General features: G+C 38.1%; 1 protein-coding gene across 2 annotated transcripts in view; it reads right to left on the bottom strand.

The window, feature by feature from the left end:
* Abcb1 (ATP binding cassette subfamily B member 1) overlaps positions 1–22,957 on the bottom strand; it is a 95,771-nt gene that overhangs the window by 13,728 nt on the left and 59,086 nt on the right. For both annotated transcript variants that reach the window (XM_063233862.1, NM_001278770.1), the window contains 5 exon segments: positions 20,109–20,312; positions 13,338–13,438; positions 12,112–12,252; positions 3,942–4,098; positions 3,044–3,241 (listed from right to left, as the gene is read on the bottom strand). In XM_063233862.1, coding sequence (XP_063089932.1) covers positions 3,044–3,241; positions 3,942–4,098; positions 12,112–12,252; positions 13,338–13,438; positions 20,109–20,312 — 801 coding nt within the window.

Raw genomic sequence — 22,957 nt, 5'->3', positions numbered from 1 at the left:
GCTCATATAAGAGAAATGATGCAATATTTAACTTTCTGAGATTTGTTTATTTTGATTAACACAGTAGTCTCCAGTTCTATCCCTTTCCCTGCAAATGACACAATTTCTCCTTCTTTATGGCTGAATAATATCCCATTATGAAATCTGGCATATTTCTTTTATCCACTCATCACTTGATGAGCCTTAGGCTATTTCCACAGCTTAGCTATTGTGAATTAATTGCAGTGCCATAACACAGGCATGCATGTATTACTATACTATGCTGCCTTCAAATTTTTTAGGAATATATCAAGGAGTGTTACAGCTGGATCTAATCTTATAGTTATTTTTCTTTTTTGAGGAATCTCCATACTCATTTTCTGTGCTAGTTTATATACACACCAATAGTGTAGGACGATCATTTTTTTTACAGCATCTTCATCAACATTCATGGGTGCTTGCATTCTTGATGACAGCCTTTCTGACTGGGGTGGGATGGAATCTCCATTTAGTTTTGATTCCCTAATGACTAAGATGTTTAACAGTTTTCTTATACTTATTGGCCATTTGTACTTCTTCTTTTGAGAATTTTCTATTCATCTGCCCATATGTTATTGGGTTGTTGTTTTGGTGGGTTTTTGTTTTAGTTCTTTATATATTCTAGATAATAATCCTCTAGCAGAAAAGAAGCTACCAGATTTTCCCTTATTCTGAAAAGGTTGTCTCTTCACTCTGTTGATTTCTTTGCTAGGTTGAAGATTTTATTTGATGTAGGTCCATTTTTTTAATCCCTGTGCTACTGGAGTCCTACTTGGAAATCTTGACCTGTGCCTATCTCTTTAAGCACTCCCTTGTGTTTTATTCCAGCAATTTCCAAGACCCCAAGCTTATATCTAGGCCTTTGATCCATTTTTATTTTATTTTTAATACAGGGGAAGAAACATCTAGATTCAATCCTTTACACATAGATATCCAGCTTTTCCAGAACATGATTTTCACCCCTTTTTGAACAATCAGATGGCTAAGTGTGTGAATTTGTTTCTGTGCCTTTTGTTCTGTCCCATTGGCATACACACAGGTCTGCTTTCGTGCCTGTACCACATTGCAATTGTTTGTATGACTTTGCAGTATAATTTGAAATGGGATATTTGGATGCCGCCTGCTTATTTGCCTAGTCTGGTTCTTTTGGGCTTCCATATGAATTTTAGAATTATTTTTTCTAATTCTGTGAAGAATGTTGTTGGTATTTTAATAGAGATCACATTGAGTCTGTACATCACTTTTGGTAATATGTCCATTTTGACAAGATGAGCCCTATCAATGGATAAGCAAAGGAAGTCTTTCCATTTTCTGATGTCTTCTTTAATTTCTTTGTTCAGTGCTTTATAATTTTCATTACCAAAGTCTTCCACATTCTCGGTTAGGTTGATCCCAAGTGTTTGTTTCACATTATTGTGAGTGGAATTATTTTCCTGATTTCTTTTTCAAGAGTATATGGTATATGAAAAAGCTGTTGAGTTTTGTGTCCTAGAGTTTGTATCCTGGAGTACCAGTGCTATTATTAACCCCCTGTTTCAGCTGAACTGGCCTATTTCTTGCACTAAAATAAAAAATGTACCAGTTATTGCCACATTATCTACTGCACTGACTAGCATGTTCACTGTTCACACACATGCCAATTCCTTTTATTCCTTAGAACCAACTCTGGGTCTACTGTTTTACGGTACAGCAAAGTGTATTTCCATGTCTGCAATTACCATCTTCAGGGGCAGACATCATGCCCTCAAACTCATTACAGAACAACATTAAATATACTGCTCAATCAAAGTTTCATGAGGCTGAGGAAAGTTATAACTGTCTCTGAATACAGTAACTTTTTTTTTCTGAGTGACAGTGACTCGCTGCTGTGGGGAAGGGAAAAAAAAGAGCCTTAGACTACAGGTTGAAAATTCTTTTGCATTTCAGTTGTTACTACAAGAAGGGTCCACACAGAGCTGTCAAGAGTTAGCCTGCTGGTCAGTGTTCGTTCCACTTCAGCTATTTCAGACCTTAAATATCACCGCTGAATACAACCAATAACTAAATGCCAACATAAGAAAAATTTCTTGCTCTCCATTCTCTTCCTTTCCACTTTGGCTCTTTTCCTACCCCCCATTACAACCATTTAAATTCACTTTCCCTTCAAGATTCTTAGTTCATGCCCAGCATCTGAGATGATCCTCTGACAAGCATTCAAACATTTAGCTGAGTGAATAATTCTGACCCTTTATGCATCTTCTTAATTCACAAAATGAAAAGGTATTCTTTCACACTTTATATTCACATCCCCAAGTGTTTCCGCCTCAGGGTGTTTGGGTTTTGTTTTGTTCTTTTATTTCTTTGTTTTCCCCTTGGAAGACGTTTCAATGCCCTCTCTCCATCACTTAAGTTACTCAGTCTTAGCCATAAAAATGCTCCAGATTCCCCTTCCTAAGCATGTTCCCCACATTTTTGCTTCCCTACACAAGCCCCTGTTCTTTGCTGCCTCTCTTACCTTTTATCTTGGTACTCCACACAATCTTAAGTCTCATTTCCTTTCCTAGCCATTCTGCAGCCATGGCATACTGTTTACTGTTAGCGCTTCCCTGAAGGTATGAAATGTCAGCAGTAGATTGTGAATTGCCAGAGTCTTTTAACTCAGTCCTCAATGTCCCTTTTAACCAGTTGTAGCACTGGTTTTTGCTGACTGTCTTATTCTTGAACCACACTCCTTCCTATGTTTATCTTTCTTGTCTCTCCTAGCTCCCTTTCTCTGTCTTTCTGGGTACTTCGCTTTTTGTGTATCTCTGACATGGACAGATCTAACCACAAAAGAGAGATGAGTGTTTAAAAGGTGGTACTGTCGAGGGAGAGGCTGGAGGCAGATGATGCAGCCTGAATATTCAGCCTATGCTATCACACTTTCCCTACTTGTGGCTATTATTAAAACGCCGGAAAACAATGACTTATCCTTGAGAATGAAAACCACATCCAGGTCTCAAGATGATGAAAAAGCCTCAAATGAGCTGAAGGGAACGGCACTCACCACTGTCCCTGAAATGGGGTTGTAGAACCGCTCCAGAAGCTGGACTGTTGTGCTCTTCCCACAGCCACTGCTGCCCACCAAGGCCAGCGTCTGGCCCTTCTTCACCTGCAGGTTCAGCCCCTGAAGCACTGGGATGTCTGGTCGGGTCGGATAGTTGAACACAACATTGCTGAAGGTCACATTTCCTTCCAGCATATCCTAAAATGAGGACAGCAACAGTTAGTTTGCTGCGGTGGTGAAACACAGGGTAAGCCTAAGCCAGTGATGGCAAGCCTTTTAGAGACAAGTGCCTAAACTGCAACCAAAACCCACTTATTTATCACAAAGCATTAACACTACAGTGAACCTGAATATCCAAGCTTGGCTGCTAGGGCTACTTGGCTCATGTGCCAACAGAGAGAGCTCTGTGTAGCCGCTGCAGCATGCACGCCATAGGCTCACCTCTGATCTGAGCCCTTCTACCACCAGGTTTCAAAAGCAGTGGAATCCTACTAGAGGTAAAATTGATTCATACTGCTAAAATTAACAAAGATCTCAGAGTCAATGTTTTTACTGAATGAGTTATTAATCCAATACAAAAGTACAAGACAAATGTGCTAAATTCCTTTCCCCAGAATTGAGTAACTTACACATCAGAAAACTTAACCACTGTGGTTTGCTTATAAAGCTGGCAGTATTCTCGCCTCTCCATAACTTTCTTATGTAGAAGTACTAGATGTTAGAACACATTATTAATACTTACTGAAATAAAAAAAAATTCTTACTGAAATAAACACATAATTTCAAATTTTTGTATTATTACCAGCATTTTAAAAAGTCCAAGCTTATTACATTTCCCCTTTGAATACTTCTGTTTAGAAATCAGGAGCAGATCATACAGTGGGAACCTCAAACTCACCGGCTTCAGGCCTTCTGTGCTGTAGCTGTCAATGGTAGGGACCTTTTCCATGATCATGATGATGTGGGAGGCTGACACTTTGGCTTTGGCATAGTCAGGGGCAAATGAACTGACCTGCCCGACTGCCATGGCACCAAAGACGATGGCTGAAAATACCCTGGAGAACAGAAGATATACATGCACAGTTACAGCTGCATTGCTAGAAAGCCAGCATTTCCACAAGTACAACAGGCCACAAGCAGCACTGTTGAAAATAATTGTAAAACAGATAAAGTTTTTTTATAAACTGAAGAAAACCTATCATAGGACTGTCCTTCAAGTATTAATACTGTCATACAGGTCCTTTGTGTTTCTAATAACACCTTTCAATGCCGTCTGGACACATTTGTCAAACTGTGTGTTTGAACAGTGGACCTCTACAACTGTGTTAAAGCAGCACACAGTGCCATTAGTTGTTTCTTTGCTTAAAAAACATCACTCTCTCCACCTCCCTTCCCTGGTAAGTGGTAGCAGTGTGGCAGACTGCGGCCCTTCCATGGGGAGAACCAGCATCAGCTCCTGAGATCCACTCCATGTTGGAACTTAGGATACTGGGAAGCCAAGCAAGCACCTCCCCTCCCTAGTAAGTGGTGGCGGTGTGGCAGACTGTGGCCCTTCCAGGGGGAGAACCAGCAATGTCTCCTGAGATCCACGTCATGTTGGAACTTAGGACGCTGTGAAACCAAACAACCAGCCTGCCTCCCTGCTAAACAATAGTGAACCTACTGATGCACGGCCTAGAGCCAAACATCCCACTTCCCCTACCCCCCTTCTCCTGTCTCCCCCGTTAGCAAATGGGAACCAGAAATCTGAGCGTCTCCTAGGAGGCTGACCATAGCAAATAAGGGGGACTTCCTTCTACCATCTCTTTAAAGGCAAATATTCTTATTACTGTTTTGCTCTATTCTGATTAATGGTACTGCTTTATGCAGTATTCTGTTTTGATAAGTTCTATAATGTTCTGTATTTCATCGCATTTTGATATACGTGATTAAAAGAACTATTATAAAGATAACAAAATATGCTGTGATACCTATTACTGTTATCCCAGTAAACTGACATGAAGTTCTGTACCAATTTCACTGTATGACCTTAGTTAGCTTTATTCTGTCTTGCTCTGTTGTATTTTACCACTTTCAAAATAAAAAATTTTTAAAAAGTCACTCTAAATAAATTATGCAGATGGTTAATCTTGTCCTTATCACTCAAAATCTTTGAGATCTACATACTGCTGCTCACACAGATCTCCCCTTTGTTGTACCCACTTGGAAGACGGATTTTGCAAAGCTAAATGTCTGAGTGACACCAACATTCATCAATTCAAAGTAAGGTGAAAATAATCCAATGACAGACCTAATATCCACAATGTCTAACTTTGATCTTTACGTTATAATCACAAATAGCACCTGTACATTATATGTCACACATACATATAAGAAAATAGACATTTTAAATCTTCTGTGAGGGCCATCCTGAACTACCTATCATGTGTGAATAAGTCAAAACAGACATATTATACTAACACATTATATTCTGAGACTCCTATGATTCTGATTTCAGTATAAAACTTTGTTACTTTTAGTACTATGTTAAATTTAGTATATGTTAGTATACTGTTAAAGGGCAGAGTTCTACCAGTCACCAATTCTATAAGATCAGAAAGATCACACAACGTTTTCACTGCTAAACTGGTTCTTTTGTTATATTAGTAGTATAATCAAGTTTAAACCTGATTCTCTAGACTACAATATAATTTCCTATAACTATGGAAATGTGGCAGAAAAATCCTCATCTAGTTTTTCCTTTGTCATTTTTTCATTTCTCCAGCACCTCCCTTGCAACTGTTTCCTTAGCAAGAAAAAGTGAATTTGCCTTGGGAACTTCCGGGACATGTGGCATGTGGGTGGCACTTTTCTGTCCTAACTGCTGTGCTGCACAGCTCTTTACACAGAATTGTCAGGCCCTTCTCTCAGGCTGGGGCTCAGATTTCTTCCCAAATGCCAACGCTGGCATCTGGGGTGAGTCCATTCCCCATCCCGAGCCCAGGAGACTGTGTTAAGATCATCGCTCCCAGAGCTCAAGGACTTGCCCAGGTCCCAGCCACACTGGACTAGCCTTGGGAGGCTTTGCAGCTGGAGTAGATTATACCCAGTGACCTTCTTCAATTACGGGAATTGAGAACAGGTGGAGTGAGTTCAAGAGCATTGGTCGTTGCCCGGGGAGAGCTTTAGCCCATCATCCACAGTGTTTAGATGCCTGCCTAGCTACCTGGAACACAGAAGGTGGTACAGGAGGGCCCGCAGGCCTGACTGGACCATGCTCAGCAACCTCCCTTCAGTCCCAGGAGCCTAGGGCATAGGAGACAATTTCCAACACATCAAAGGGAAGCCTGAGAAAAACACTTGAAACACAGAAATATAGGAAAATAACAAAACAATAGACCAAAATGCAATCTCAACCCTCTAATTGATCCCAAGAAAGCCTAGGAGCCATGTACATAGAAGAAAATATATGCCATACACCTGAAATACCTGTAATACTAGCAACTGAAATAAAAAAGCAACTCCAGGAAGCTTTAAAGGAATTCAAACTAGAAATAATCTCCCAGGTGAAAGAAGAAATGATAAAAGTAATGAAAGAGATGCTGAACACATCTAAAGACACAGTTTAAAAATTAGAGGAAAAAAACAAAAAGAGAGAATCCTTGAGTAAACAATTTAAGAAACAGAATACATGAAGCAGATTCAACGAGATATACAGGAAATCAAAAATTCTATTGAAAGTTGTCAAAACCGACTCAATGAAAGTGAAGATAGAATTTCAGACCTCGAAGACAAGATTTCAGCTAGTAAACAGGAAAGGAAAGATCTTTTAAAAATAACAAGGAATCAGGAAATAACAATTCAACAACTGTAAGATGAAGCAAAGAAAAACAACATAAGATTAATAGGGATAAATGAGAAAGAAGGGAACAACACAAATGATATCAAAAGACTATCCACAGAAGTCATAGCTGAAAATTTCCCAAATGTGAGAATGGAAACTGACATTAGATTAGTGAAGCGTACAGAACCCCAAATAGACATAACCAAAATAAAACTACACCCAGACATATAATAATCACCAACCCAGAAATCCAGCATAAGAATAGAATACTAAAAGCTGTCAGAGAGAAAAGACAGATCATCTATAAAGGAAAACCTATCAGAATCACAGCAGACTTCTCAACACAAACAATGAGGTCAAGAACAGCATAGAGTGAAGTATTTCAGATCCTAAAGGAAAATGATTTTCATCCTAGACTGATGTACCCTGAAAAACTGTCCTTCAAAATGGATGGAGAAATAAGATACTTCCATGACAAAGAACAGCTGAAGAATTTCATAAACACCAAGCCAACCTTGCAAAGAATACTGAAACACAGTCTAGATACACATAGGAAAACACAACTAAGCAAGGTAGACAACTAAACAGAATGGAAAGATAAAGATGCAACAGCAGAAAGATAACATGTCAACAATAAGCCAATATATAACAGTTATAACCATTAATGTAAATGGTCTCAATTACCAATTAAATGAAACAGACTGGCAAAATGGATCAAGAAACAAAATGCAATGATATGCTGTCTGCAAGAAATCTGTCTAACCCAAAAGGATATTCACAGACTGAAAGTCAAAGAATGGAAAACAATAGTTCATGCAATAGGAACCGAAAAAAAAGTGGGGGTAGCTATTCTGTTTGTAGACAATGTGAACTTCAAAACAAGAATGATCCTAAGAGATAAAGGTCACTACATACTGGTTAGGGGAAAACTTAAAGACGAAGAGATAATTATCTTAAATATATATGCACCAAATTCCAGAGCACCCAGTTATACAAAGCAAGTATTAATAGAAATGAAAAATCAAATTAGCAATAACACAATTATAACAGGAAACCTTAACACACCATTGACACCAAGTAACAGATCAACCAGACAGAAAATCAGCAAAGAAATAACAGAACTGAATCACACCTGTGAACAAATGGACATGGTAGACATATACAGAGTGTTTCATCCAACAACACCAGAATATACATTCTTCTCAGCAGTAGATGGGACATTCTCTAAAATAAGACCATATACCAGCTCACAGAACACATTTAAATAAATGCAAAAGAGTTGAAATTATCCCATGCATGTTATCAGATCGTAGTTCCATGAAACTAGAAATTAATGATAAAAGAAACTGCAAATACCTCACAAACACATGGAAATTGAATAATACACTCTTGAGCAATCAGTAGGTCACAGAGGAAATTAAAGAAGAAATCAAACAATACCTACAAGCAAACAAAAATACAAATACAACTTACCAGAATCTGTGAGATGCAATGAAAGCAGTCCTCAGAAGAAAATTTATTACACTGAGTTCCCATATCAGGAAAACAAAATGAATACAAATAAACAACCTGTTGCTACACCTCAAACGTCTAGAAAAAGAAGAGCAAGTCAAAAGCCCAAAGCCAAAAGAAGGGGGGAAATTATAAAAATCAGAGCAGAAATTAATACAATAGAGACTAAAGAAAACAATCCAAAAAAGTAATGAATCAAAGAGTTGGTTCTTAGAAAGAATAAATAAAAGTGATAAGCCCCTAGCCAACCCTATTAAAAAAGGGAAAGAAACAGCTCGAATTCATGCAATAAAGAATGAAAAAGGTGGAATCACTACAAACTCTGTGGAAATATAGAAGATCATCAACACCTTTTTCTAAAACCTCTACTCTCATAGGTTCGATAACACAGAAGAAATCGACAGATTCCTAGAAACATATGAATTACCAAAGCTGGGTCAAGAAAATGTAAACTGCCAAATAACCCAATTTCTATTAATGAAATTGAAAATGGAATTAAGTCCCTACCTACAAAGAAGAGCCTAGGCCCAGACAGATTCACTGCAGAATTCTACAAGAAATACAAAGAAGATTTAATGCCGACACTCCTCAAACTCTTCAATGAAATCGAAAGGGAAGCAATTCTTCCTAAGGTATTCCTAGAAGCAAGAATTACTCTAGTACCAAAACCTGAGAAAGACCCAACTAAAAAAGAGAACTACAGGCCAATCTCCCTAGTGAACACAGATGCAAAAATCCTCAATAAAATATTGGCAAACAGGATGCAGCAAATCATCAAGAAGATTATACACCACGACCAAGTGGGATTCATCCCAGGCATGCAGGAATGCTCAACATACATAAGTCAATAAATGTAATCTACCATATCAATAAAGCCAAAAATAAGAATCACATGATTATCTCTATAGATGCAGAAAAACTTTTGATAAGGTCTAACATTCATGCTAAGAACTGTACAGAAAATTGTAATAGATGGTCTTTACCTCAATATGATAAAGGCCATCTATGACAAACTAACAGCCAGCATGTTATTAAATGGGCAAAAACTGAAGGCCTTTATATTAAAATCAGGCACAATACAAGGATGTCCCTTATCACCACTCCTATTTAACATAGTACTTGATATACTAGCCAGAGCAATAAGACAAGAGAGAAATAAAAGGGGTAAAGATAGGAAAACATGAAGTAAAATTACCATTATTTGTGGATGACATGATACTCTACATAGAAGACCCCCAAAACTCCATTGAAAGACTCCTAGATATAATAAATAAATTCAGCAATGTAGCTGGATACAAAATCAATACTCAAAAATCAATAGCATTTCTATACACTAACAATAACATCACTGAGAAATAAAAGAAGCCACACTCTTCACACTAACATCCAAAAAATGAAATACTTAGGAATTAATCTCACAAAAGAAGTAAAAGATCTGAAAAAAAAATTGAAGAGGATCTCAGAAAATGGAAAGACATCCCTTGTTCATGGATAGGAAGAATAAACATTGTGAAAATGGCCATTCTCCCAAAACTGTTATACAGATTCAATGCAATCCCAATGAAAATACCATCAACACACCTCATAGATCTAGAGAAGTCAATCCTAAAATTCATCTGGAACCAGAAGAGACCTAGAATAGCAAAGGCAATTCTAAGCAGCAAAGGCAAGGCAGGAGGCATCACAATCCCTGACTTGAGGTTATATTACAAAGCAAGTGTAATAAAATCAACATGGTACTGGAATAAAAACAGAGCCAAAGATCACTGGAATAGATTAGAAGATACAACCACAACTACCAACATACTCAATCACCTTATCTTTAATAAAGGGCCAAACATGTTCACTGGAAGAATGACAGTCTCTGTAGTAAATGGTGCTGGAAAAACTGGCTCTCCACATGCCAAAAACTAAAACTAGACCTATGCCTATCACCATATACTAAACTAAAATCTAAATGGATTAAACATCTGAATATTAAAACAGAAACACTAAATCTGTTAGAAGATAAATTAGCTAAAAATCTTGAAGACTTAGGGGTAGGTAGAGAATTCATGAACAGGAATCAAACTGCATGGGGAATACTTCCCAGAATTAATAAATGGGATCACAGCTTATTAAAAAGTTTCTGCATGTCAAAAGAAATCTCCAGCATAATGAAAAGAAAACCCACAAAATGGGAAAAAATCTTAGTGAACTGTCCCTCAAACAAAGCACTTCTGTCTAAAACATATAAAGAATTTTTAAAAAATCAGACCCCCGAAAGTCAAAGACCCAATCCAAAAATGGGCATCTGAGATGAATACACAGTTCTCAGGTAAAGAAATACAAATACATGAAAAAATGTTCATCATCATCACTCATTAGAGAAATGCAAATTAAAACCACACTGAGATTCCATCTCATTCCTGAAAAAATGGCCAGGATCAAGAAAACTACCAACAACAAAGGCTGGAGACGCTGTGGGGAAAAGGAAACTCTCCTGCACTGTTGGTGGGAGTGTAGACTGGTGTGCAGCCATTGTGGAGGTCAGTCTGGAGATTTCTCAAAAAGCTGGGATTGGAAGTCCCATTTGTTCCAGCTATTCCACTTCTAGGCATATTCCCGGAAGAACTGAAAGCATCAGACCACAGTGATATATGTGCACCCATGTTTATAGCAGCACAATTTGTAATAGCCAGATTTTGGAAGCAAGTGTCCATCAACTGAGGAATGGATAAAAAAGCTGTGGTATTTTTATACAATGGAGTACTACTCAGCTATAAATAATGATCACATTGAGATATTTACAAATAAATGGACACCACTTGAGACCATACTCATAAGTGAAATAAATCAAACTCACATATATAAATACCGTATAGTCTCCCTAGTGTAAGAAATGGTAAGAGTACATAAGAGTTTATAGTAATCATGATTCCCCATTACATTGCTCTGAAACCTTATAATGTCTGCATTCATTAGTTGGAATGGTTTTATTCTACTTTGTTTGATTTTATTATTTGTGATAGTATAAACAGCTATTTTACAGCAAAGAAGACATTAGAAGACTTACTCTGAAGTCCTACCATGCTTTTGTTTTTCTGTTGCCTTTGGTTCTATCCTGTTAAATCTTATTGGATATTATTATGTGTGGTAGTACAAACAAATTTTCTATGGAAATTGAGATAATATAGTAGCCACTGTTCATTCTCTACTATTTGGTTTTGGAAGTCGTGTAATGCTTTTATTCTCTTGAATGGTTTTGTACTATTTTGTTATGCTTTATACTATCATATATGAAGCTATGCTCAACTGTTTCAAAGCAAGAGACATTACGGTAGTTACTGTTAATTATGGGTTGCCTTGTGGTAAAATGCTGTGTTATTTGCATTTTCTGATCTGATCTGCTTTGTTATGTCCTCTTTTGTCTTAATCTCTTTAAAATAAAAAAAAAAATTTAAAAAACAGCCAAATATCAATGCCCTCTGGAGACCTTTGATGTTGGTCACTCCCCCAGCCGCTAGCTTGGAACAGTCAGCTGTGTATGAGTTCTAACAAGAACAGAAGTTACTGCAGAAGTGGGTGCTTGCATGGGAATAATGCAGAGACCCAGAGGCAAAGTGCACTTGCTCAACCACCAAAATCTCTTCATGAGGCTGCATCTCGGGTTTTCTAGCTAGACATGAGCATGCTCATCTCAGGATTATTTACTTCTTCTGAGGCATATTGTCAATAATAACCCAATACTTACAACAGAACATCTTGAAACTCCATGTGATTACGTGCCACCAAGAAGGCACCAAACCGGAAACAAGCAGCATAAGAAAAATACATCATGGCCTGGGTGAAGGCAAAGGTGATTCCAAAGATGTGTGCTTTCCGTAAAGAGTTTCTGAAAAAAATAAATTTGAAAACTTACTGTGGATCATTTCTTAGTCCTTAAAATGTAACTTTCATGGTTGACAGTGAAGCACAAAAGCATGACAGACACAAATAGGTTTCATCTCCAAAGGACTGTTTTGTTGTCATTTTACTTTCCACTGGGTGAATTAGTTAGGTGCCTCAACTCTGAGGTTTAGTGTCTTCACGCTTAGTGAAGGATTAACTGCATCTCTATGCATTGATGTGGGGAGGTACTAAGCCTATGAAATCTATATAGAACCTCTTAGGAATTAACAAGTGCAAGTCCCCTTCATTTCCCAGACGACTCAACATTCATGTGTTAACATTCACTCCACACATTTATCCTACACCTACAAACTGAAGGTACTGTATCGTGTGACACCAAGAAATAGGGGTGTTCTTGCTTTGCGGGGTATTGACTGGATATTTAGGCAGTGGAGGTACAATACCTTATGAGTAAACCCTGGAAGCAGAAAGAAACACTTGATTCTTTGGGGGACTTACTGCAATTTTCATTGCAAAAGAACCGAGACTAGGTTTTCTGAGGGATGTGAACCAGTGATGTGGCAGTGTGGGTAGGAAGATGTTGGTAAACGAGCAGCTCTCTGTGTTCAGACTCACTTCTGAACCCAGGGTTTGCTCGTATTCACACCACTTACGGAAGCCCTCACTGTGATGGCTGTGGTAGAGGAAGGGCAGAAAGTCCCCACCAGAGGAGAGGAGAGAAGTCGCATGGATACCCAGGAAATGCCACTCCAAGGTGCACTGACTTCAGCTTACATGACCACAAAGAACCTGCATCCCCAGCTAGAACAAATGGGGCTCACAATCGCAACAGGGCCCAGGGATTCATCCTCAGCATCCTCTTCCCCTCCACTCCTACCTCCTATCAGCTGTTTCACATTCCACCTCAGAGATGCACTTGACTCATCAGGGTCTCAACACTCCTCCCTTGATTAAGTACAAGCATTTCCCATGCGTGCCCCACCTCCTGGGCAAAGTAAGTCTTCTGAAAGCAACTCTGTTAACTGCAAACCTCCTCAGACTAACCTCCCGATCTGCAGTGCCTTTTACCTGTATGGCACCCGCAAGCTCTGCCCATACATGTGTTCAAACTTCTCCTCTCGAGTCAGAGACACGACGGTTCGGAAGTTTTCTATTGCTTCGGTAGCGATCTGTAACAGATATCACCCATGGCCAATAGGCACAGGGCAAACAGGAGCAGTTAGTTCTAATTCTGTAAAACAACTGAATAAGATTAGTTTTATGATTACACATTATTTATTTATCGTTTAGTATTTCCAATGTGTACCTTCTTTATGGAAAAAGACACTAAGTAACATCAAACTTCAGGGAGATCAACCGATATAAACCTTCCCTCTGCACAGGAAGAGAAGCCCAGGCTTAAATGGATGAAGGTGCTTGCCTAAAACCACACAGCTTTACAAAACTGAGCTGGGAACTCAGCATTTTACATTGTTTGCAGTGTTCTTTCTTCTACCACGGTCACTTTTTAAGTGTACGGGCACAGTTACTTTACATATTTTTAAATGTGACTCTATTTTATCTTTCTAATTGCTTTTCAGAACAACTCAATAATATCTGAAAAATGTTGAAAATTTGTTTTCAATAAAGCAATAAAAAGTTACATATTAGTGTATTCTATGCATAATATACTATTTTTTCTTAAAGCATACACATCACACGTGTGTGTGTGTGTGTGTGTGTGTGTTTCTGAAGAATGAACCCATGCTAGGTAAGTGCTGTACCAGTGAGCTATAGCTCCAGACTCATTTATTTTTGTTTGTTTTTGTGGTACTGAGTAAGAAGTATCTACCACTAGATCTACCACCTTGTTACATTCCTAGCCCTTCGTATTTTTTATTTGGAGACAAGGTCTTACTAACTTATCCAATTTTCTTCTAACTTAGCATCCTTCTTTTTCAGGCTCCTCAGTAGTTGAGATGTCAGTGGGTGCCACTGTATGTGGGTTACACATTTAGCCGAATCCTGCATTGGGTTGTTTTTCATTTTGTGCCTTAACAAATATTAAGACCACTCCACAGTCACTAAATATACATTAATAGTGGATTTTAATGGTCACATAATATTCCAGTTAGGTATTCCTTTATTCTTAGAAATGTTTCTTTGTTTCTTAATAATAACATTGTGATTAATATTTTCTACTATAATATTCAGCCATATTAAATGATTTTTAGGAAATGTTCTAAACACTGAAATAATTAGGCCAGATAGAACAAACTAATTGAGAAACATGGCACATATTAACAGTTTTTCCCCAAAAAGTTTCTGTTGCTTAATTATGTCCCACTTGTGGGTTATTTTCAACAAATCTACTCAACTGGGACAAATTACTCTGTACCTTTTCAAGCTGGCTAACTTCAAAAGCTGGAAAGTGCAAAGAACAGTAGAGCTTGCAATGTGGCAACCTCTCCCTTATTCATTAAAAATTATTTAATTTTTTTTCTTTTTTAAGCTAAGGGGAAAAGATCAAAAAAACTAGCAGGATATATTTTAGTAACCTTCTTGATTTACTATTAACTTGATTTGAAGTTCTGTAATACTCCCACTATCTTGTTTTGACTGATTAGACTCTGTTCCATTCTGTATGAATAAGGGAGCGGTTGAGATAAAAGAGGGCTTAACAACATAACAATACAGGTCAAAGCATAACAGTTTCAGCAACCTAGTGCTTCACCACCAAATAACCCGACTTAATAGTAGTTACCATAGTGTCTTTTTCCTTGAAATATTTGAATATAACTTCATATGCTATAGCATCAAACATATCAAGACAGTGTAACACCATTCAAGTGGATGAAAGCATTGTAGAGTATTTAGAACCAGCTAACAGAAAAATGAACAATGGTTTCTATATTGTCTCTTTGCCTAGAACAATTTTTGTTTATACTACCACATATGATAAAATCCAGCAAGATACAACATGATAAAACCAATGGAGACAGAAGAGCCATAGTTTGGTGGGGCTTTAAAACAAGATGGCATTAAATCAGCACTAGCTATTATGATGTCTTGTTTTCTTCAAAATAGCTGTTCATTGGATCACAGGCCATAATATCGAACAGCCCAGAATAAAGCCATTCCAATTAATGAGTGAAAACTTTATAAGGCTTCAAGGCCACATAATGGGGAATCATGGTTACCCATACTTTTATATATTTGAATCATTTCCTACACTAGGGAAACTATTTGGTGTTCACAGATGCGAGTTTGATTTATTTCACTTATGAGTATGGTTTCAAGCTGTACCCATTTATTGATAAATATCTCAATGTGATCCTTCTTTATAGCTGAGTAGTACTCCATTGTATAGAAATACCACAACTTTTTTATCCATTCCTCAGTTGATGGACACTTGGGTTGTTTCCAAGATCTGGCGATTACAAATTGTGCTGCTATAAACATAGGTGCACATATATCACTTGATTGAAGGTGAAAAATATACCTTCAATCAAATGCCTCCAATGAAAATCCTTGTTCATATTTATTAGACATATTTTTAAATATAAGCATTCAAACAGAGAACAGAGGTTCTCTGGACTACTAAAAACACTAAACAAACCATAGCAGTGTCTGCTAAAAAACAGCTTTTGTGATATAGGTGCACATAGGTGTGGTATGATGCTTTCAGTTCTTCTGGGAATATGCCTAGAAGTGGAATAGCTGCAACAAATGGGACTTCCAATCCCAGCTTTTTGAGAAATCTCCAGACTGACCTCCACAAAGGTTGTACCAGTCTACACTCCCACCAACAGTGCAGGAGAGTTCCTTTTTCCCCACAGCCTCTCCAGCACTTGTTGCTGGTTTTCTTGATCCTAGCCATTCTTTTAAGAATGAGATGGACTCTCAGTGTGGTTTTAATTTGCATTTCCCTAATGACCAATGATGATGAACATTTTTTTCATGTATTTATTTGCCATTTGTATTTCTTCATCTGAGAAGTGTGTATTCATCTCAGATGCCCATTTTTGGATTGGGTCTTTGAATTTCGGAGGTCTGAGTTTCTTTAATTCTTTATATGTTTTAGACAAAAGTCCCTTGTCTGAGGGGGAGTTCACTAAGATCTTTTCCCAGTTTGTGGGTTTTCTTTTCACTATGCTGGAGATTTTTTTTGACTTGCAGAAACTTTTTAATAAGAGGTGGTCCCAGTTATTGATTCTGGGAAGTATTTCCTGTGCGGTTTGAGTCCTGTTCATGAATTCTCTACCTACCCCTATGTCTTCAAGGTTTCTACCTAATTTGTCTTCCAATAGATTTAGTGTTTCTGTTTTAATATTCGTATCTTTGATTCATTTCGATTTTAATTTAGTACATGGTGATAGACATGGGTCTAGTTTTAGTTTTCGGCATATGGAGAGCTAGTTTTTCCAGCACCATTTATTAAAGAGACTGTCATTCTTCTAGCGAACCTGCTTGGCTCCTTTATCAAAGATAAGGTGGTTGAGTGTGTTTGTAGTTGTGGTTTTGTCTTCTAATCTATTCCATTGATCTTCAGCTAACAGCAAATACTTCATAAGACATTGTTAGCTTTGAATATTAGTCCAAAAGCTATTAGAAAAAAATTATAACACACTTAAAAATAAAACTTTCTTTAAAAAATTAAAAATAGTACTCTAAACCAGACATGGTGACACTCTGAAGGCTGAGGCAGGAGAATTTTAAGTTCAAGGTCATCCTGGGCTAATTCTGTATTGAACAAAAAATAATAATAATATTATCTGATCCAGACAATCCAAGAACACTGTACTATGTTTATCATAAGCTATTTAAAATGACAGGAAGATATCCAGAGATAATTTATGTTAAAATATTTTGTAATTTCTTTTACACAATGTTCTATATGGGAGATTGAATATGGAGCTTTTACAATGAGCTACATCTCCAGCTCTTTAAAAAAAAATTCTACTTGGAGACAGGAAAAAAATCCATTAACTCACTAAGTTGCTGAGGCTGGGTTCCAACTTGAAATCCTACTGCCTGGACAGGGATTTAGCTCAGTGGCACAAGTGCCTGCCTGGCAAGCACAAGGTTGTGAGTTTAAGACCAGGTATAAAAAAAAAAAAAGAAAAGAAAACAAAGAAAGAAATCCTAGTGCTTCAGCTTCCCAGAATACTAGGATTACAGTTGTGCACCATTATCCCCAGCTTTTAAAAACATATTTAATAAATTATATGCTCATTTTAAAATCCTAAAAATACAGAAAGTAAGACACTAGAGGGAAAAATATACCTTCAATCAAATGCCTCCAATGAAAATCCTTGTTCATATTTATTAGACATATTTTTAAATATAAGCATTCAAACAGAGAACAGAGGTTCTCTGGACTACTAAAAACACTAAACAAACCATAGCAGTGTCTGCTAAAAAACAGCTTTTGTGATGAATTTTAGCATAATGGTTTTAAGAAACATTTTCTGTGCATCATTTTCTAAGACAAGAGTTCTTGTGATGAATTTATAAATACCACTGCCTTTCTGTGTACAGTCCAATAAAATGAGAGTTAGAGACCTAGACCTCGCACAGTAAAGCAATATAATCACTTCACAAGATAGTCACTTCATCTTAATGCACAATGAAGCAATTAGAAAAGCTTCACTTATTCCAAGAGTTCCAAACAGGGATTCAGTGGTCACCAGAAGAAAGGTGAGTTTTTATATAAGGAGGAAATACCACTATTTATCCCAAAAAGCATCCTGTACTAAATACTTTTGGAGAAAAAATAAACAAGACTTTTTAAAACTTTTTTTTCATTAGTACACATTTGCAATACCCACTGAACACATACCTTGTGGGGAGTTGGCACCTATCGCAACAAATCTTAACCCTTTTCCTTTCCCCTTCCGCTCCTCTCGCCCTCTCTTTCTTCTCTGTATCCCTTTCCCATCTCCAAAATGCCTACCATCTTGTTTCCTATTGTCTATCTTTAAATTACTTCTCGTGCAAGGCTCTCTGAAAATGCAACAGTTCTGAGATTTAGTAAACATCAAAAGCCCAGCCACAGCAGATCGCAGGAGCCTGAAGCTCTAGGAATTGCATGAAGAACTGTGGCTGAGACTTGGAAGGATGAACACAGCAGTATCAGGCGAGAAAACCTCACAGTGGCCATGGACAGGGCTATGACCAGTTTTACAACTGGGGGAACGGATGAAGTTTATTCTAGCTGTGATAAGAAGCCATCAGAAGGAGTCAATGAACTGAGCATATTTATATTTTTGAGAGGTTAGATTGTCTTTGGTAAAAAGAATATAGAATATTGGTGAACAAGAGTGGATGGAAATATCAGGAGACTGTCTCTGTGAAACAGGATGGTGTCTGTGTGAACCTTGGGTTTTATTATGTGTTCAGTGGAGTTTACAGAGAGCCTTGTGTGAGAACCTGAGACTCATCACCAGATAAAGGCTGATTTTCATCGTATGTACCGCTTGGTGCCTCAGCCACCACTTTCCCCATCAGCCTCTGTCCCTCTCAAGAACCAGCACTGAGTTACTGCACTGATCATATTACTGATCTTCATTCTGGAAATCTGCCCTGGTCCACACCCATCTGCAACCCTCTCCTCATTCCTGATGTAATCTGGTCACAGCTTCAATGAATCAGTTTAGGATCTAAGATTCCTTTCTCACACAGTTCCAACACTTCCTTCAATAATGACACTACTGCAAAGTCATTCCTTCCTTCTCTTACATTTCCCCCTAGAGTTTACCGTATTCTCCTCAAGCGAAGAATCACACCATTGGAAGAATATACCCAAAGTATACTTTGAAATGGAGTTATCGACACAGGACTTTTCAGGCTGGGGCCAAGGTTGCCTGTTTCAGACCATAACTTAACCCAGGGTGCCAGCTCCACTCTGCAGATGGCTCAAAAAGACACTCACATGAGATGTCTATTTGGTTATTCTTCATTTTTTTGCCTTAATAAATATCAAGACATTTGGTGGTAAGCCCTGGAGCTAGTTCAAAGGATTTTCCCAGAACCACCCCAGGGCAGAGTCTGAGGAGATGCAGAAATGCCGAGGACAAAATATCTGAGATAAGGAACAACTTTGAGCACCTGCCTCGTCCTTCACTCAGTGAATGCCCCTGGCCCACCTGGGTCTGGATTCTGTCCTCACTCTGGGGGCCCAGACTGTCTGCTGCTAGATGTCTTACTACCTAGACATCAGGACCAGTTTTGAGGCCAGCCCTGTTTCTGACCTCTCATTTTTGCCATGACCCAGATCATGTGACATCAAATCATATTCTGCCATCGAGGGACTTGCTTGTGGTTTGTCTCACAGGAGCACAACTCCCTGAGCTTGAATCCTGGCTCCAGACTTACCAGCTCTCAGGCTCATGAGACGGACACTGAAAAGACAAAACCTACCTCGCAGGATCATGCTAAGGAGTAAAGCTTTTACAGGAAACACAGTGAACATCACGTAAGTATTGCTTAAACAACAAGAAACATTAAGCTTGTAGCAAAGTAAGTAGCAGAAGGAGAAATCGAGGTAAGATGAAGAAGGGTGCCATGATTTACGTGAAAGATGGACCGTCCATATTGAGTCTCCCCCTTCACAGGTAATAAAATTGTCCTACTTTCTCCACCAGCAAAGGAAAGAACTAAAGGAAGGAGGTGAGAACAGAGAAAGACAAGAGTCTAAGGACAGTGGCATGAAGTGTTAGTTTCTAATCTGTGCAATAGGTATTAAAGATATTTCTTTGAAAAATGGTTATCAAATCATTCTTGGAGCACAGTACTCAACTAACAGTGATAAGAATATCTTTCTCTTCATAGGTAGCAATCAGACTTAACTGGACTCACCTTCCCAGAACCTTCCAGCTCTTTCTTATCTTTGATTGCACTACCAGACAGCATTTTCATCTCAACGACTCCTGCTACGGCAATGATGGGAACAATTGCCAAGAGTAAAAGTGTCAACTGCCAGCCATAGATGAAGGAAATAATAATTCCTGTCCCAAGATTTGCTACATTTTGGGTAATCACAGCAAGCCTGGCACCGATAGCCTGAAAAGAAAAACAAATGAAAGACACAGAGTTATACTAGATTTAAAACCCATCCTCCTACATTCTTAAGCATGATGGTAACTCACTTTCCCAAATATCTGTTAATTATCATCTCAGTTATGAAATAAAAGTGAAGATTCACTTGAAGAAAGTTTACTGGGTTTCTAAAACAAAGATTTCCATGATTTCTAAATGAACGCTGATTCAGAGTTCATGGTACATTTCTCTCTTGATTTTTTTAAAAGAAAATCTTTATGATTCAAAGTCTCGTCACTAGAGTAAGTTCTACCAGTTAAAAAGATAAGAGTGTGACTATTACATTAAACTGGAAATGGTGCAACCTCCTAATGTTAGTCACATAACCGTTTATAAGGCTAGAGGTTTCCATTAAAGATATTCAACTATATCTGAACCTATTTGAACCACTTCCTATGTCTAATTTAACCTGGAATGGATTTGAAATGAATACATATAATAGAAAATTATCAAATTTAATTTGTGTCCAGCAGCCATTACAGCCTTCATTTCGAAGACCAGAGGGAGCCAGACCATTGCATTTGGCAGTGTGCAGTGACCATCAACTTGAAAGCCAGATGGCAAATTTGTGCCATTTGTAGGAAAATGGATGAATCTTGAAACTGTAATGTTAAGTGAAATGAATTAGATATACAAGCTCAAACATCACAAGGTTTCCTAAAGCATAAATAAATAGCAAATTAAAAGACAGTTAATGAAAGAGTAACGGAGAAAAATCTTTTGCAGATAGGAAGGGGATCAAGAGATGAAGGGAGGCGGAAGGATGGAGGTTAAGGGGATGCAAGCAGCATTAAGATGAGCATGTGCATGCACCAACTCCCTGCAGTGAGTAACCTGATGCACTGGAAACACAGACTGACAAAAGATTAAATAATACAAGGCAACTCCACAACACAACTTTTTAAAAAGTCACAAAGCCAGTTGCAGTTACCACTCGGCATTTCAGTCCTCCACATCCCTTCTACCCTGAAAATGCTCTGTGTCCCCAAACCATTGCAAATTCCTGCTCTGCTCTTCTCCTCTCCTAAAATTTCTTCTGCCCAAGTAGAGCTGGTCTCAGATAAGGATGCTGAAGTGCAATCTAACCAGTGCCATCACTGTGACTTTGCACAAATCCTTCCCAAGTAAGAACATCAGAAAGTATGTTAATAATCAAAGGTATGTACTCTGAATTCTGAGGAGAAATCCTTCCTAACTCCCCACATCAATGCCTCTAAGATCATTTCATATTTTTCTGACATAATCATTACAGTAACACTTAGTGAAAAAAAGGAGCTATAACCACAATTAGCCTTGAGATGCATTAAATTCCATAACTGACAGCTGCACTAGGGCTGAAAGAGATAGCAAAACTAATGAAGCACAATTAATTTTACCTGATACAATTACTCAGCCTACATCAAAGGGCTGTACTGCAAAATTCATCACAAGTCAGAGTACAATGATCTTCAGTGCCATCTCTCTGTGCTGCATCTTTTCTATGTGAAGGTCAAAGGACACAACCTGGAGAACTGGCATTGCAGGGATGGTGCAGGTTGCTCCTGTTCTCAGGTTCTACTAGTCTTTCTCCTAATTTAGCTCCTATCCTTAACCTTCATACAGATGTCAAGCTCTGCATGTAGTCAAAGATAAGAGAAATAAGCTAATTTTTCTTAATGTACAAGAAAGCTGAACTTAAAATATCCAGCACTTTATGCTTCAGGGTGACTGAGCCCCTTGGTTCTGCCTGACACCGCATTGGTGACCACTGCTTATTCTACAGCCTAACACTCAGTGTCTCACATCTATTCCAGTCAGTTGTCTCAACGACTTCTTCTCCTACTACTTTTTCCTCAAAACAGCATCACAGCACTGAAAATATAATTTAAAAGTATTCGTGCTAATTAGACTAAGACTCTATATCCTGAACTTCCTTCTGAGTTTAGGAATATCAAAATTCACCGTAACTTCAGCCTTGTTTCACAGAAAAACATAATTAAAAACCTAGCTGCTTTTGATTTGTATATGACTTTCCTTTGCCTTTAACTCTGCAGGACTTTGGACCACATCTCAAAATAAAATGAGAAAACCCAACACGACACAAGAAATGTGATGTGGCCCTGCCTTGTGCAGCATGGACTTATGACAGCATGGCTGCCACTGAACATTTTTACATTAAAACAAACTAATCATACTACTTCCCATTATGGAATATGGACAAACTCACACGTACACTCATGGGAGTCTCCATATACAGGTACATATGTACACATAGATACATATATAAGTATGCATATGTAGGTACAAACATCCTTGCTCCCTCCATACACACGCACACCAAATGTCCATGTTATTTACACACTTATACACAATCACAAACAGCCTGGTCACTGGCACCAACAACAGGGTAGAACTGTCATCTCTTGGCCAATCTGTGATACTCAGACTAGGATTTCCTCATTTAATGAATGTCACCAACCTGTTTAACCTCATGAACACCTTTAGCCACTGCTTTAACTTCTGGGAAACAGAAGCACATTCTGGGAATCTGCTTCAGATTGGTTCATACAAGAACTAAAATTAGAAATTTCATTTGACCCAATTATTGCCCTTCTAGGGATCTTCCTAAA

Source organism: Cavia porcellus, unplaced genomic scaffold, assembly GCF_034190915.1.
Source record: "Cavia porcellus strain 051 isolate PalLab524CR breed Dunkin Hartley unplaced genomic scaffold, mCavPor4.1 scaffold_2, whole genome shotgun sequence".
NCBI classification, from domain to species: domain Eukaryota; kingdom Metazoa; phylum Chordata; class Mammalia; order Rodentia; family Caviidae; genus Cavia; species Cavia porcellus.
The sequence above is the reverse complement of the archived record's forward strand: the minus strand, read 5'-3'. Positions and strand labels throughout refer to the sequence as shown.